Source organism: Pseudorca crassidens, chromosome 5 (assembly GCF_039906515.1).
Source record: "Pseudorca crassidens isolate mPseCra1 chromosome 5, mPseCra1.hap1, whole genome shotgun sequence".
Classification (NCBI taxonomy): domain Eukaryota; kingdom Metazoa; phylum Chordata; class Mammalia; order Artiodactyla; family Delphinidae; genus Pseudorca; species Pseudorca crassidens.
In genome coordinates this window covers 108,928,260-108,946,278 of record NC_090300.1, presented here as the reverse complement: position 1 = coordinate 108,946,278, position 18,019 = coordinate 108,928,260, and the positions used below count along the sequence as shown (strand labels likewise).

General features: G+C 33.9%; 1 protein-coding gene across 4 annotated transcripts in view; it reads left to right on the top strand.

The window, feature by feature from the left end:
* Window positions 1-16,557, top strand: part of ZNF654 (zinc finger protein 654) — a 94,064-nt gene extending 77,507 nt beyond the window's left edge. For 3 of the 4 annotated variants that reach the window (XM_067739183.1, XM_067739180.1, XM_067739184.1), the window contains 3 exons: window positions 249-388; window positions 6,796-6,937; window positions 10,506-16,557. In XM_067739183.1, coding sequence (XP_067595284.1) covers window positions 249-388; window positions 6,796-6,937; window positions 10,506-12,977 — 2,754 coding nt within the window. In that variant the 3' untranslated portion in view covers window positions 12,978-16,557. The remainder of the gene's footprint in view (window positions 1-248; window positions 389-6,795; window positions 6,938-10,505) is intronic. The other variant, XM_067739181.1, reaches the window with a different exon arrangement.
* Window positions 16,558-18,019: the final 1,462 nt, after the last annotated feature.

Genomic DNA, 18,019 nt, shown 5'->3' with positions numbered 1-18,019 from the left:
TTTTTCGAATATGGACCCTACATACCGACAAGCTGTGGACATTGAGATTAAAAGTAGTCATTGTAAACTGTAGGTTCTATGTAGTGAAACTATGAAAACATGAAAATATCTCTGTACAATTCATCATTGTCTTTGTAGAAGAAAACTAGAAATCTAATTTCTTCTGAATGCTTAATTTAAACATTTATTACACCTATCTTTCTAGATATTTTTAATGATACAAACTGGTTTTTCTTTTTCTGTTATAGCATTTACTGAAAACTGATTGTAAGAGTGGAATTGATATCATCTGTAACACTGAAAAAGAAGGCAAGACTATGTTAGCCTTGCAACTCTGTGAATCCTTTCTTATTCCACAGCTCCAGAATGGGGATATGTACTGTATCTGGTAAGTGTTCCTAATATAGAAATTGAAATGGTGAGATGGGGTACAGAAGGAGAATTGGTTAGCAGAATTTGCACTTTATATATTTTTTTAAAGTTATGTGAAAATGTTAAGCCACTTTTTCCCCCACATTTATTGTGCAAAAAACGATAGGTTGTAAGACCTATCGTAAGGATTAAAAAAGAAAATGATCATGTACCAGTAATTGATAGTGTTGATATTTAAGGAATGTGTTACAATAAAATAGTTATGTTTTAAATTAAATTTAGAGTGTTACTTTTAAATTTTTTTAAGAGTTCATTTTTCGGAGCAGTTTTAAGTTTTACAACAAAATTGAGAGGGAGGTACAGGCATTCCCTATATATTCCCTGCCCCCACAAAGGCATTTCCTCCCCCATTATCAAGATCACTCACCAAATGGTACATTTTTTACTAAGAATGAACCTACATTGACACAATTACCCAGAGTCCACAGTTTACCTTTAGGGTTCACTCTTGGTGTTAATTTTCTATGGGTTTGGACAAATATATAGTGACATATATCCATCACTATAATATCATACAGAGTATGCCCTAAAAATCCTCTGTGCTCTGCCTATTCATCTCTCCGTCCCACCCCTGCCACCACCTCTGGAAACAACTGATTTTTTTTTTTTTTTTTTTTTTTTTTTTACTATCTCCATAGTTCTGCCTTTTCCAAAATATCATATAGTTGGAATCATACAGCATGTAGCCTTTTCAGATTGGCCTTTTTCACTTAGTAATATGCATTTAAGGTTCCTCTGCATCTTTTCATAGCTTGATAGCTCATTTCTTTTTAGTGCTGAATAATATTCCATTGCCTGGATGTACCACAGTTTATTTATCCATCATCTACTAAAGGACATCTTGGTTGCCTCCAAGATTTGGCAGTTATGAATAAAGCTGCTATAAACATCTGTGTGCAGGTTTATGTGTGGACATAAATTTTCACCTCCTTTGGGTAAATACCAAGGAGCACGATTGCTGGAACGTATGGTAAGAGTATGTTTAGTTTTGTAAGAACCTGCCAAACTGTCTTCCAGAGTGGCTGTACCATTTTTCATTTCCACCAGCAGTGTTTGAGATTTCCTGTTGCTCCACATCCTCACCAGCATTTGTTATTCGTGTCCCAGATTTTGGCCATTCTAATAGGTGTGTAGTGGTATCTCATTTTAATTTGCATTCCCCTGATGACATATGATGTGGAGCATCTTTTCATATGCTTATTTGCTATCTGTATATCTTCTTTGGTGAGGTGTCTGTTAAGGTCTTTGGCCCATTTTTTAATTGGGTTGTTTGTTTTCTTATTGTCGAGTTTTAAGAGTTCTTTGTATATTATGGATAACAGTCCTTTATTGGATGAGTCTTTTACAAATATTTTCTCCCAGTCTGCGGCTTGTCTTTTAATTCTCTTGATATTGTCTTTCACAGAGAAGTTTTCAATCTTAATGAAGTCCAGCTTATCAATTATTTCTTTCATGGATCATGTCTTTGGTGTTATATCTAAAAAGGCATCAACATACGCAAGGTCATCTAGGTATTCTCCTATGTTATCTTCTAGGAGTTTTGTAGTTCTGTGTTTTCTGTTTAGATCATGATCCATTTTTAGTTAATTTTTGTGAAGGGTGTAAGGTCTGTGTTTAGACTCTTTTTTTTTTTTAATGTGGATGTCTAGTTGTTCTAGCACCATTTCTTGAAAAGACTATCTTTGCTCCATTGTATTGCCTTTGCTCCTTTGTCAAAGAACAGTTGACTATATTTATGTGGGTCTATTTCTAGCTCTCTGTTCTCTTCCATTGATCTATGTGTCTCTTCTTTCATCAGTACAACTCTGTCTTCATTATGTTAGTTTATATTAAGTCCTGAAGTCGGGTAGTATCATTCCTCCAAATTTGTTCTTCTTCAGTATTGTATTAGCTATTCTGGGTCTTTTGTTTCTCCACATAAACAGTTTGTCCATATCCATAAAATAACCTGCTGGGATTTAGATTGGGATTGAATCTGTAGATTAAGTTGAGAAAAACTAATAACTTGACAATATTGAGCCCTCCTGTCCATGAACATGGAATATATCTCCATTTATTTAGTCCTTTGATTTCATTCATCAGAGTTTTGTAGTTTTCCTCATGTAGATCTTATACATATTTTGCTAGATTTTTTCCTCATGTAGATCTTATACATATTTTGCTAGACTTATACCTAAGTAACTCATTTTGGGGACACTAATATAAATGGTATTGTGTGACTATTAGTTATTGTAAGCATTTTTAAAACCAGTTAAAAATTATTAGCAGAAAAAAAATTATTAGAATATTATGAAGCATCAAATTTATCTAGCAATCATGTAATTTAGAATGTGGTTTGAGAGTATTTTTAGTACCAACCCTTAAGTGCTATTAGATGAAATCATGAATAATAATTAGAAAAGATTCTAATAACTTCTGCCTCCCCTACCCCAGTACACACACACACACACACACACACACACACACACACACACACAAAAGAAAAAAACCCTACCACTTTGACATGTCATTAATTCTTAAGAGAAAACTAGGTTTCATGTGCCTAACATCATAATATGAAATGATATGGGCTATAAACATTTTTTAATAAATGCTTTCAAATTTTAAGTTCTTAGATACTTAAAACAATAGCTTGAAGGGGGTTTAAAGATAAACTTATTTAATATATTACAGATTTTATAGATTAAAATCTTCAGATTCAGAGATAGAGTCAAATAGCTAATTAATAGAACTGGGTCTAGAAACTAGTGGATTTTGTCTTCTATGGGACTGTACTCTTAGAATATACAAATTTTTATTCAGAAGTTTACCATGTAAATTGAAATCACAAATAGAGTGGAGGATCAGGAGACAATGGTAAGACATACACTTCTAAATAGTTTTCAAAGTATTATCATTTCTTGATATGCAGTTATTTTGAAACAGGATATAGTCATTACTATTATAGTATATCTTTTCCTATGGTGATAGGAATGTTCTCTACCCTTGGCTATATTAAACTATTTAAACAGAATATCCATTGTTTTCATTTTAACACACTCATAAGTAAACTGGAATCAAGTATAAACAAACCAAAAAGGACCAGGAAGACATTTTATTTTCTTCTTCTCTTGGCTGACCAATTTCTACTCTTTAGGGAAGAACTTTAAAAATAGAACAGTGCCTATCTTTCCTGCTCCTGGCCACAGTCACCTTCTAAGAATAGAAGCTGGGTGTGTGACTCCCAGCTGCCTAACTGAAAAGGAATCTTTAGCCTGCTTCTTTGTCCTTCCTTCTGAGTAGGCTGAGTTCTGATCGCCTGCCCTCTTATTTCTTCTACCTCTCTCCTTTATATTTCTGAGTGCTGGGGTCCGAAAAAAGTTGATTTTCATGGTAACTTCAAGAGCAGGATTCTTTCCAGCTTATAAGGTCTGTGTTGTCTGTTTCATCTTGGTCTTCAGATTACTCTTCATCTCCCCTCTCTGAGGACAAAACCTGATCACAGTCCAGTTTTGCTCTGTCTCAAGCCAATGAAGCAAGCTACTAATCCAGTTCTCTCACCATCGATAATAAGAATATTATAATAATAGCAGCTGCTTATATTTGCTGAGTGCTTCCATTAGTCTATGCTTTGTATATGCATTATCTCATTTACTCCAGCAATCTTATGGGGTAGATAATATGCCCAAACCATTCAACTAGTAAATAATGATTCAAACCCAGGCAGTCTCTGCTACTAAACATTAATTACTATAAAATGGGTATAGTATGAAAAAAAATCTATGTGGTAAGGGTGGCTATAGACCTTGTTATAGTCTCTCTGCAACTAGATAACTTGGAGGTTATATTAGCAGTTAGCTACCTGGGAAATGTGTTTGTACACCAAATCAGTGCTGTGTTGTTTCTTTTTTAAGGACCCTTTTTTGGAAAGGAAAACTTAAGCTTCATTAAACTTTCCCTTTCATCTTCACAAAGAATACTATCTGAGCAATTTATTAAACATCAGTATATACCAGACATTTCACCTAGGTGTTTTCACTTATCTCTCTTAATTCTTTTTATGTATAAGAAAACTGTGGATAAAAGAGAGAAAAGCCACACAGCTAGTAACAAAATGGAGTTGGAATTTATACTAGCCAGTTTCCAAGTGATAACATCCTATGTCTAACTAGTTCAGGGAGAAGGTAGTATTTATTGAATGTATACTGGGGTATGACGTGAGCCACAAAAAGGGCAGGGTTATAGGTGATCCTCAAAGATAATTGCTAACAGGGACGTTGAGATTGCTGGGGTTTTTTAGAAGTATCTCTGTTCTGCCATTTGGCTTCAGTCTTTCCTGTTGCAGACCAGAAGAATGCCAACAGTCCCCAGGCTTCATAGTTTAGAGCTGAAAACATTCCAGGGATTCTGACTTAATTGGGGTCAGTTTCCCATTCCTGAATTAATATTTTAAGGAGAGTGAGGAGGGTCACTTAGGAGGCACGGCCACTGAGGTTCCAGCCCTGTGTATTCGGGCTATTCTTAGAAAATGGTGGTTCACTGTGAACTGGGGAGTACCATCTCAGTTGGCATGTAATGCCCTATTGAAATGTAGGTCTCTTATTCCCAATCTCCTGTTCTTCTTCACTACCTCCACTATATAATGTGTCATTGAGAAGATTTACAATGTATTAATAGTTGGGGAAACAGGACTTATAAACAAGGAAGTATATGAAAGGCATTAAACCAGTAAGAGAGATAAGATCTGTTCTGAAGTAGTTATCACTTTAAGTTTGGGGTATTCATGAAAATTTTCATGAAGAAGAGGCACTTGATATGGACTCTGAAAGATAAGCTTATCTTAGAAATAAATATTTTCCAAGTAGAGCAATCAGCACAACAAAAAGTGAGAATAAATGAAGCACATTAACTGACACTGAGGAAACCAACTTAGGAGAATGCCCAGGATTCAAATCCTGATCCTTCTGACACCAAAGCCCATGTTTCTGTTGCTTTTAACACAAGGCATATTGAACAAGTCCTAAATGAAATAATCTGGGAGGCTGGAAGCAGATCAGTTTAGCAACCCCTATAGAAGTACATATGGAAAATTAAAGGGCCTAACGTGGTAGCATTGAGAAAGAATGATATAACTGTGGGCAAAAATATAATAAAAATATAAAGACTATGAAAAACAAGCAGGTTAGAACCAGACAGGTTAGAGAAATGTTTAGTGTCATTGGTCTAGGAAAAGGTAATCAATTTTGCAGGAATTTGATTTGTTCTAAATGGATTAAAGTGATAGAAACCAATCTAAGTTGAAATATCCAGTTACGGAAAGTGGGAAAGAAGTCAGAGCTAGAGATTTGGGAACATGGTGTGAAACCTGGTGAGCTTTCCAAAGGAATATGTGTGCCAAAAAAAAGTGAGTGGTGGACGAAAGCTTAGGAACACCCACACAGCTTGTGTGAAATAGAAGAGGAATTTTGGTTTTACTTTTTGTGTTGCTTGCCATCATTTTTTGTTTTGTGTTCTGTGTTGTCTCTCTAAATAGAGTATGCATACCTTCATGATAGTAGTCAAGGTGTCCTTAGATTTAATAGCTGTATGTGCTGGGTTCAAAGTACATTCTCAGTATATCACTTTTTTTTTTTAACATTTTCATCAATTATTTTAATACGTTTTAGATTATGATGTTTTATGTAACTTTTATGACACTTTTCAAGGAATTCTAATTTGCTAAAATGTGATATCCAAATGTAACAATTATATCTTATGATTTCCTTTGCCTCAAAACCCACTGCTCCTACCTTGTTCATCTAATAACCTTGGCCATATTTTAGAAAAGAATCTACCTGTGAAATACTTTAAATGGTCCATAGCTTGTTTAAAATACTACATCTTAATGGAAGAGTAGATGATATAAAACAAAATTTCAGAATCAGTACTATAATATACTTACACTTTTAATCTGTAGTACTTTTGGTATCTTAATAGATTGAAAAGTATGAACCATTCTTTGCAGAAATTCTACAACATTGATTTCTAAATTTGCAAGTGGGTATTAATTAAAGGTCAAAGTTAAATTTTTTAAGCAATATCATTAATATTGGTATACTGAGATTAGAATTTGTTTTGATCAAATACTAGAGATGCCTTAGGTTTGTTGGCATATAATTAGAATGCATTGCATATAGCAAATTGCAATTTCTAATCTCACCTTTTCTCCTAGCTTCTATTAGTCCCAAATAGGTAGTGGAAGTAGCCTGGAAGTTAACTTAATATCCATTTACACCCACTTTGTATACATCCCAGCCAGGGCACTACAGAATCAGGGAAAGACAGCTAATGTCTGTATTTGAATAAACTGTATCTTTGATATTTCTCTTTTTTTCTCATTTACAGGGAGTTGATTTTCATATGGAGTAAACTTCAGCTAAAGTCTAATCCTTCAAAACAAGTTTTTGTAGATCAATGCTACCAGCTTTTAAGAACAGCAACTAATGTGAGAGTCATATTTCCTTTCATGAAAATCATTAAAGATGAGGTAAATAGTATATATTTATCCCTTCATTTTAAATTAAATTTAAATGACAGTTCACTGAAACTTGAATCTCTTGTGGTAAAATGTATTTGATCATGTAATTGAAGAAAAGGAGGATTGTAAGGCATTCTCCATATATTATATCCTCCCCTCCCCCCACCTCAAACTCCCAACATGGTACAAAAAGTATGCATAAATGAAAATAACTGAAAAAAGAAAAAAAATTTAGTGTTACATAAAGTTTAGTATGGGAACTGCTTCCATAAGAAGCTATTATCTCTTTTCTTATAATTAAATAAGCCTGGCACTTTTAACATTATTCTAAGCCCTGTATGTAGAATCTTAACTAATTTGCAAATGAACTTTCTGTAACTATAGCTAATACCTGTTCACCATCATAGAGAAATAGTTCATAGTTTTACGTTTGGTGTTTAGGTAAAAAGGAATAATGAATTCTGAGACATTTTTGAAACCTAAGGACAAATTTTTAAAGTGTTTATTTAAAATAATAGTAAAAACCCATTACCTATTTTTAAAAATAGTTCTGAAGCAAGTTTTTCATGGGCCACTGGCAAGTGAGTAAAATTCTACATATGATTCTTACATAGACATGAAAGTAGATCCTACAGATCCTTTTACTTTTTCTCCTCAAGTATTAACAGAACTTTGAGTACAAAGATAGGAAAGATAAAGCTACCTTACATTTTAGGTAGCTCCATTTAACTGAATCTTTATGTGGGTTACTTTTAAATATATAAGGAGGCATCCATTAAATAATATATTTTAATTTTTTTACATATTTATGCATTTATTACATTCATTATCACATCACTCATTAGATGTATGACCATGTAGTGATCATATTCCCGTGATAAAAAGCACTATATCAGAGGGTTTGGTTTTGTTTTATTTCCTATTTATTTTGCTAACTGCATTAATAGCTTCATTATTAAAGAGTAAAATGTCATTTAAATGCATTGTCAAAGTTAACCTCTCTCCCCACCAAAAAAACAAAGAAAAAACAAACTATGCTATAGAATACTTCTTAATATTTGAAGTACATCAGAATTACCTGTAAAACTTTCTAAAAAATATTTATCTATCTCTGTTTTTTTAACATATGATTCTCATTTGTACCAAAAATCGAGAGACTTTGTTATAGAAAATTTACAATATAGGTGAAGTTCAGCCAATTATCATAGAGCTTTCTCGTTTTCACATGTGTGGTCAACCTAAGAATACATGATAAGGGGAAAAATTCAAAGATGAAATAAATATTTAAAATGTGCTTAATTTCTTATACAGTCTATTAAAAACATTTTTATCTGATGGAATAGATCATTCACACGCCTCAGTGCTAAGAGGCACAGGCAATGCTGTGTGAGTTCAGAAGGAGACATTACAGATAGCATATCTGAAAAGCCTTCACAGAGGAAGATGCTTTCAGTTGGGTTTTAAATGATAGGGGAGGATAATACTAATATTTGTAGAGGATTTTGTAGTTTACAGAGCCCCTTCTCCTCATTTTATTATTTGGTTCTCACAGCTGTCCAGTGGCATTAATAGGGTGGCACAGAAACGGGGAAGTGTGTGGATGACAAAACTAATCGAAGAGTTTAGTTTCTATGGGGTTGGGGGTGGGGTTGCTATAGACCCTAAAGGGACTGAATGCTACTCTAAAAATTGAAATGTCAGTCCATAAATATACTGGAATTGTTAAAGGCTTTCAGGTAAGAAAGTAGCCTGTTCCCTTTTGTGATGATCCTGAAATTTTTAAACCTCAGCAACTGTGAGTACATTATAATTTCATGAGAAAAGAGAGGATGTAGATAGAACATTGGACAAAGAGAATGAATTGTTTTGAAGCAGTGGATTTGAATTTGCTATATCTGGAAAATCTAGGTAGGTTTTATAACTGACAATTATAGAAATAAGAAATTTGAATTCAGAAAAGGATTCCAAGCTGGAAATGGTGGATTTATAGGAGACTAAATCAGTGGAATATATCTGATCTCATTCATTCTGCAAACATTTATTCAAAGGTCACTGTATGTCAACTCCTATGTTAACCACAGAAGGATACGAAAAATGAGATACTGTCCCTGTGATTTAGGAATTCCAAGTCAAGAAGTAGGGGCGTAGACAGTTATAAAACAATATTACATGCTTTTTAGAAATAAGTATAAATTATTCTCAGTGGAAAGAATAGAGAATGTTTTTAACTCTACCCCAAGGTAGGGGCCAGAATGAATCAGAAAAACTTTGAAGGCAGAATTGATTCTCAAAGAATGAATAGGAGATGGGTAGGAATTTACCAGCGAGGTAAAGTGATATGCAGAGTTAAGTTCTGCTTGTGGAACTGTAAGTGAGGGTTGCATAGCACATAAGGAACTCAGAGGACATGAGGCTGGCATGTCATCTGTAATATACCATATGCAGGCAATATGATACACAGACACAACTGTTAAAGACATATTATTATTTTATCTCTTTCTATTCAAACAAGCATTTAGGTCATTCTAGAGCCATTATTTATAACTTGAATTAAGGTGGATAGACAACAAATTCCCAACTAAAAGCTGATGCAGTTATCTCTGAGTCATCAGTCAAAGTTTCAAAGCTTGAATACTTTTCAGATAACTTCCAGTAGGTTCATTATTCTGATACCTTATTAGATTTGGAAAGTTTATAATTGCCTTCTTCATGTGGATTACACTTCTCCCCTTATTTGGATAAATAATGTTACTTAATAAGTACAATAAGTAATATTATTTAGTGCAGCTTTATGAAAGAGTTTCCATAAGCAGTTCTTTTTGTTTTTACTTTAGTATTTTTTTAACATCAAAAATTGATAACTGGGCTTCCCTGGTGGCTCAGTGGTTGAGAGTCCGCCTGCCGATGCAGGGGACACGGGTTCGTGCCTCGGTCCGGGAAGATCCCACATGCCGCAGAGCGGCTGGGCCCGTGAGCCATGGCCGCTGAGCCTGTGCGTCCGGAGCCTGTGCTCCGCAACAGGAGAGGCCACAACAGTGAGAGGCCCGCGTACCGCAAAAACAAAAACAAAGACAAAACAAAAAAAATTGATAACTGTGTTTTTAAATACATATAATTTAACCCTTCTGCCACAGAATGTAAGGTTGGTACCTTAAAACAGGGGCCTAGATATGTAAGAAACTTGAACCACCATAAGTTCATGAAGCATTTTATTTTTTTAATAACCATAAGGTTATGAAGCATTTTGTATTATGGTCAGTAGGGCTTGTCAGACTTGAAAATTAAATAAATTGGAAGCTAAAATACTGTCTTTTCCAGGTTATTCTCAAGTTAAAACAGATTTATTTATATATTAAAAAGTAGTTAAACATGGCTACCCATTGAAGAAAATTGCACATTTAGAATACTCTGTTTGTTTAGCTTTCATTTCAGAGTTGTATTGGGTTGGCCAGAATGTTTGTTCGAGTTTTTCCGTACGATGCTATGGAACGTTTTGGCCAACCCTGTATTTTAAAAGGATAATCTAGTAAGTGTTAATAATTTTTTTTAAGAAGTAGTAATATTTTTCTTTTTACAGGTTGAAGAAGAAGGCTTACAAATTTGTGTTGAAATATGTGGTTGTGCTCTACAGCTAGACCTTCATGATGATCCTAAAACTAAATGTCTAATTTATAAAACAATTGCACATTTTTTGCCAAATGATTTGGAGATTCTCAGGATTTGTGCACTCTCAATATTTTTTCTTGAGCGCTCCTTGGAAGCTTATCATACTGTTGAAGAACTTTACAAACGTCCAGATGAAGAATATAATGAAGGCACAAGCAGTGTTCAAAATCGTGTTCGTTTTGAATTACTTCCAATTTTGAAAAAGGGATTGTTTTTTGATCCTGAATTCTGGAACTTCATAATGATTAAGAAAAACTGTGTAGCGTTACTGAGTGATAAATCAGCAGTTAGATTTCTAAATGAAAGTACACTGGAAAATTCTACAGGTAATGTAAAAAAGGCAGTGGAACAGCAAGGTTTAGATGAAGGACTTGACTCTCTTACAGATCAGAGCACTGGAGAGCTTGATCCTGATGATATATCTGGAGTGCAACCAAAAGGTCATATTAATGCAAAGAAAAACCTCACAGCTCTTAATGCTTCCAGAGTAGATCACAATGTCCCAAGGCATCGGTGTATGTTATGTAACAAGGAATTTCTAGGTGGTCACATTGTACGGCATGCCCAGGCTCATCAGAAAAAGGGCAGTTTTTCATGTGTGATATGTGGTAGAAAATTTAGAAACAGAGGACTTATGCAGAAGCATTTAAAGAATCATGTTAAGAAAATACAGAGACAGCAACTTGCTGCAGCTCAACAGGAGGATCAGGAAAATCCTGCTTTGGAAGAAATAAATTGTTCTGATACTTTCATTTCATTTGAAAATGGGAAGTCTGATAATAAGGATTTGGAAGTAGAGACTATTACCCGTTCCAGTGATGGAAACAAAGATGTCATCCCTTCACATGTGGGTGAATTCATTGAAATTCCTGGAAGTGTATCGGAAGATGTTATTGAAAATATTACTGAAAATGGCAGTCCTGATACTTCTTTAAATAATGTCTCAGAGCCATTACCTGTATGTGTGGATGACTATGAGGAGGAAGAAGACGAAGAAGGTGATTATGAAGAAGATGATTACGACTTGAATCAGGAAACTTCAGTACTTCATAAAATCAATGGAACCGTGTGCCATCCAAAAGACATATATGCGACAGATCAAGAAGGAAACTTTAAGTGCCCCGCTCTTGGCTGTGTCAGGATATTTAAAAGAATTGGATTTCTAAATAAGCATGCAAGGACTGTACATCCAACTGATTTAAATGTGCGGCAAACAGTAATGAAGTGGAGCAAAGGAAAATGCAAATTTTGTCAAAGGCAGTTTGAAGATTCTCAACATTTTATAGATCACCTTAATAGACACAGCTATCCAAATGTGTACTTTTGTTTGCATTTTAATTGCAATGAGTCATTTAAGCTGCCAATCCAACTTGCTCAGCACACAAAAAGTCACAGGATATTTCAAGCTCAGTGTAGTTTTCCAGAATGCCATGAGCTTTTTGAAGATCTTCCTCTGCTATATGAACATGAAGCTCAGCACTATTTAAGTAAAACACCAGAATCATCTGCACAACCAAGTGAAGCAATTCTTTGGGATGTTCTTACAGACTCAAAATCTAATCATCAGGAAAAAGACTCATCTAGTAATGAGAAACAAACTGTTAGTCTACCAGTTTCTACTAGCAAATCAAGGAAAGATCCTACAGAACCAAAGACATGTATAGAAAGTATGGAAAAGAAAGACCGTTTAGTTCAGAATGGAAATGAACATTCTGATCACACTGTTTCTGATATAAGCTTGACAGACCAAAAGATGCCTGACATAGAGCCAAATTCTGAAAATAATTGTATTAGTGATTTAGTCAATGGACACAGTGGAATAGAGCAAACACCTTTAGTTTCCTCAGATCCTGCTTTGAAAATTGATACAAATAGAATCAGGACAGAAAACGGTTCCATTTTACCTAGTGTTGTACCACAAGAACACAGTACCCTGCCAGTACCTCAGGCACCTTCCAAACCAAATCAGACGAGTGAACATACTTCATATGGCTTAATTTTAACAAAGCCATATGTCAGACCATTGCCTCCCAGTTACCTTGATGAACGGTACCTTAGTATGCCAAAACGCAGAAAATTTCTGACTGATAGGGTAGATGCCTGTTCTGATCAAGATAACGTTTGTAAAAAATCAGTGAAAAGATTAAGATGTGGCAAATGCCTGACCACCTACTGTAATGCAGAAGCACTTGAGGCTCACCTTGCACAAAAGAAATGTCAGACACTCTTTGGATTTGATTCAGATGATGAAAGTAAGTCTTCTGTCTTCTCAGCAGGTATATCTGTAGAAATAGAAAATGCCATAGATCTTTGTAAGGTTAAAAAAATTAACATTTATATAACACAGATAATAAAGCACTACCCCATACATTATTTCCTTTAATCCATACAACCACCATGAGGTGCTATCACTATTCCTGTTTTATAGATCAAGCAACTGACATTCACAAGTAATTTGCATAGGCATACACCTGTGAACTTGTGGAAGCCAGAACTTGAACACAGTTTTTTCATACTTTTGGATCATACTCTTTAACTGTATCTGAGGCTTTTCTTCATTCCAAGTTTTATGTAGTAAGAGATCTAAAAACAAAGTAATTATGATGGAAATGTTTTTCATCTGCATGCCAGAAATGTAAACCAAGTTGAGCCTCTATTACAAAAACAAAAATAAGAAAGAACCAGAAAATAATTGAAAAATAAAACTGAGCAAAAGAAGAGCTTGCCTTTCTACTAATATTAATATTCTTTAAATGAGTAAGGGTATAAATAAACAGGAAATCTAACTTAGAATACTAGATGAACATCTATAAATATGAATTAACAGACGTGTTCTGTTTTACAGGTGCCTGATAAAAATGTTTCAGAACGATCTGTCGATCAAGCAGTAGTGTGCAAAAAGCACTACAAGAAAATGCATCATCAGTTTGCTATTTCCCTGATGGCCTTAATTTTAGAGCGGTCTTGGATTACTAAAGATAAAGACAAAGCACATTTTCTAGAATGAACCCACAGAGGAGATGTGCTGGTTTAGACTCCAAAAGGGTTATTACAAAACTCCCAAAGTACCAGTTATCCAGAAAAACCACATTTTTTTTAAGAAGTCGATGATGATTAATAGCAGCATGTTCAGTTTCGCTTATGTGAGAAACATATGCAGGCAACTAGTCAAAAAGAATAACCAGCTATGGCCTTACAGAAAGGGAAAAACCCATTATAAAAAAGGGGGGGGGGTGGTTTACAACTTAAAAGTATTCCACAAATAGGGTTTGTTTTCTTGTCATGCCTAATCAGATTATGTCCTCCTTTCTGGTCAAACATGCTTTAAGGAACCATTTCTGTTTGATTTATTATTACTTAGAAACTGATTGATAAGATGAAAGTAAAACGATTTATCACCATACTAGCTATAAAAGATTGTACCTTGTTTCCAGATGATTGATTAGTTCAAAGTTCAATGAATGACATACCAGCATTTAAAATTAACAAACAAAAGAAGACAAAACAACAGTGCTTTGCTAATAAGCTCTTGACAGAACCTTCCACTTTCCCTTTTTATAATACCAATGAGTTATATTTAAAAGGCAGCAGCGTCAATAGAAAACATATTATCAGTAACTCTGGGAAGAGATGGGAGGATCTAAGACCATTAAAGGCTATCTTAGTTGAAAGAAAACACTGAATTGCAAATTCTTCAATGTGAATAATGGTATAAGCACACTGGGATATTTCTGTTTGTATATAGAGTAGTGTTAGGACATTGCTTGATGATTCATAGTAAGGTCCTTTAGACATTAATGTGAGTTATCTAAGTACAGTCCTATAAAAATAACTGACTATAAAAAAAAAATATGCAGCTAAGAATCCGGTCAAGAATTCATTGGTTTTATTCAATTAGGAGAGTTAATTCTAAAATAAGCCATATTACTTATGCTTTCTTATTTATTCCTGATGAATTTGGTCTGAATAGTAATTTTTATATATAAAAAGAAATATTTACACAAAAATTTGCACAGCAAGAACACAGTAAGATATATTGATGCATTTATTTTCTTTGATGACCAGTAATTTTCCTAAGGAAGATTTTAACTTAATAGTCAATAAATCGTTAAAACAAAAAGGTTTTTAAAAATACCCTCTCAGATGTGTTCCATGCCTTTAAAAGAGGAAGCTTAAAGACTTCCTTTTACCTAACAGTGTGTTAATCTATAGCAGGGGTAAAATGAACAAAAATGCAAAGGCAAATTCTTCAAAAACAGAGCTATTAATGTACCAATGTCAACCAGATATTCCAGTTATTCCAACTGATACATTCTTGTTCAAAGTATGTAATCTCATCAGACCCTACTATTATAAATTTCTGGATATTAAAGCTTCTTGAATGAAGTCACTAAGGAAGTGTGACTTTTCTTCCAGGGTAGCATCCAGGCTTTATTAAATTAGGATTTCCAGGTCATGATAAATCAGATATCTAAAAAACTACCCAATTTTATTAGTTTATTTATCATAGGCGTTCACTACTATGCAATTGATAGTCATAAGTCCATATCAATCAAATCAGGTTTTTGTTTTGTTATGTAGCCTACATTAGGCTGTGGAATTTACATTTAAAAACATAAGTAAACAACTCGATAAGGTTTTTAAATCCTTTAAGGTCAACTAAAGAAAAAAATGTTTTCCATACTTCCTGATACTAAAAATATAATACTTGAGTTCTTTTTCAGTTCAGTCTAAAATACATCATATAATAAAAAGTATTTGGAAACTAGTTCATATGGACAATGAAGTTATTTTAAAATATTTCTGCTTTGTACATTTTCCAGATGTTTAAAATCACAGCTTAACATTTTATCACATTTTTAACTTTTTATTTTTTATAAGTTGTAACTATTGACATAAATCCATGTCTGCAACTTATTTTCATTCATTTTGCAGTTCATACCAAGATGTTTTAAACATATTCCACTTGTTATTTTTTTGTCTTTGAGGTTTTATTTCTACTTTTGTGTTGGTAAGGGAAAACTTTCTGAAAGACTGAGATCAAATTGGTTTATACATAACTAGATCAAGGAATGTTTTATAAAATTCTGTTTGACCACATTGTTCTAACCTCTTTATATACTTATCAAATAATTGCTATTGAAAGAATGTGTACATTTTCTTATGTATGCCTTATAAAACATAAACTTACATCATTTTGCTTTTACGGGGTGCATAAACTTCCAACAGTTCCAATGTGGAATTCAGAAGACAAGGAAGCTTTCTTCTTATTCCTCAAATTCTTCTCTTTTTCTTTTCTACTCCTTCTATTTTAAGGATGTGTTTATCTTACGTGGACCAAGTTTCCATCCTTCATTTTCAAATAAAAATTTCCTTTGAAACATTAAATATTAACTTTCTGCTATGTTTCAGTAAGGTCAAAAAAATAGCAAATCTGAATTTTTGCTGCTCAGATATTATGGAGAAGATAGAAAAGGAGAACCTTCGTGGACAGGGGCACTGGTACTTTGGGCTTCAGTCATACTCTTTTTTTTTTTTTTAATAAACCACCAATTATATAATGAAGACATAACATAACATTGAACTTGTGATTCTTTTCAAATCACACTTGAAGGTTCAGCTGTACTCCTTTCATGTTTCGTTCAAACTAGTATGGGTGAAAAACCTAAAAGGGATGGTAGTGTTTATTTTTTAATTTATTTGGTACTGTAAAACACCATTTCAGAATGACTAAATGCTGCATATGCATTTTGGAATTGTTAATATGTGAAAGATATTACAGATTCAGCAAGAAAGGAAATTTGTGCTTCCTTGTTGAACATTAAATTATTTTACTTTGCATTTTATAAGAGTACAAATTAAAACTGAGCCATTGAACTGCAATAAATCAACAGTGTCTCATTTCAAGAAATTTTTTGTACTGTACATAGATTTGTTCAATAAAACATTGTCCTTGTTGGTAATGAAGTTGTTCAGTTTTATGTAGCACGTTACTTCAAAAGGAATTAGGCTTAAGGTATATGTTAAATAAGAAATTTCTATTATGTTTCATAAGAGAATGAGATATTTCAGTTAATATTACCATATTCAGGTTATTGAGTGATTTTAAAGAAAGAACATAGAAAATGCTAAAAGTCTACACAAAATAGATATTTTTGACATTACTTAAACTAATGTCCATATGCAGGAATTACAAGTTGATAGAACACTGGTTACTAAAGTCATTTCAGGTAAGTGGTTTCAGTGTGAAATAGTACGCTCTGGAAACTTAGTAGGTGGAAAACAAATATCAGAACTCTCCAAGACAGTGGATGGACTGATCTGCACTGGTAATTCTTCAGAGATGAAGAGCCTCTGGTGGAACTTAAAGACTGAAGTCGCTTTGAAATAAGATGTAAATTATGAAAATTACTTCCTACGAAAGTATTTCAATGGGAAAACGTTCAAACCAATTAGTAATCTGTATCTAAAAGTGGGGTTCTTGGGCATGAGGGCTCTACTCTTTTGGCTCACTAACAAAGGAAAACCTCCTACACTTTTTGCTATAACTTGCAGCTTGGGGCTGAAGTAGAGAGAAACTCTGATACGATGAGAGCACTGCAAATGAAAGAACAGATATTGTGTTAATTATGGTGATTTGCACATATTACAAATGTTATGCTTTGAAAAACTATGAGAAAATTACTGAAACATTCTAGAGCTGAGATCTAGAATTCTCCATCTATGATTTATGGTCATATGATCTTAGACTATTAAATAAATGTATTGAGGTATTTAGATAAAGTTATTGGGGTTATCTAGACTTTCCATTTTTTTCTTTTCTGAAATTTGAGAAATGCTGGGAAGCAATCAAATATTAAATACACTTCCAAGATAAATTAGATTGCTTTCATAGCATAAGGTCCATACTAATTCAAGAATCAACTGATAACAAGGCCAGAAGTTTGGGCTATATATCAATATTTAAAATGGAGGCGATCCAATATTACATGGAATAAAAACTAAAGGGAGAGAGGTTCATGCCTTATTTATGGGTGCTGCAACTAGAGAAGAAATTACTGTGTACCAGGTTACTTTATGTATGTTACCTCTTATTGTTAAAACAACCCAAAGGTAGATATGAACAATGCTTTTTAGACACCAAGGCTCAGAAAGATTAAATAACTTGACTAGTCACACAGCTAGTAAATGGAGAGGTGGAACTGAAAAGTCGGATGTTTCCTCCTAAAATCCTGCCATGCAGTTTCCATTCTGCCATGCAGTTTTCCCTACAAATTGTAGAGCATGAGTGGATCTAATATATCCAGATGGAGAGGGTTAGTCTTGCCTAAGGATCAGTGATTTCACAAAGGATGAAGTCTGGTACGGACATGGCTGTTTGATGTTCCATTCTCTTCTACTAGCAGTGATTCTTAAGAGTGTGGT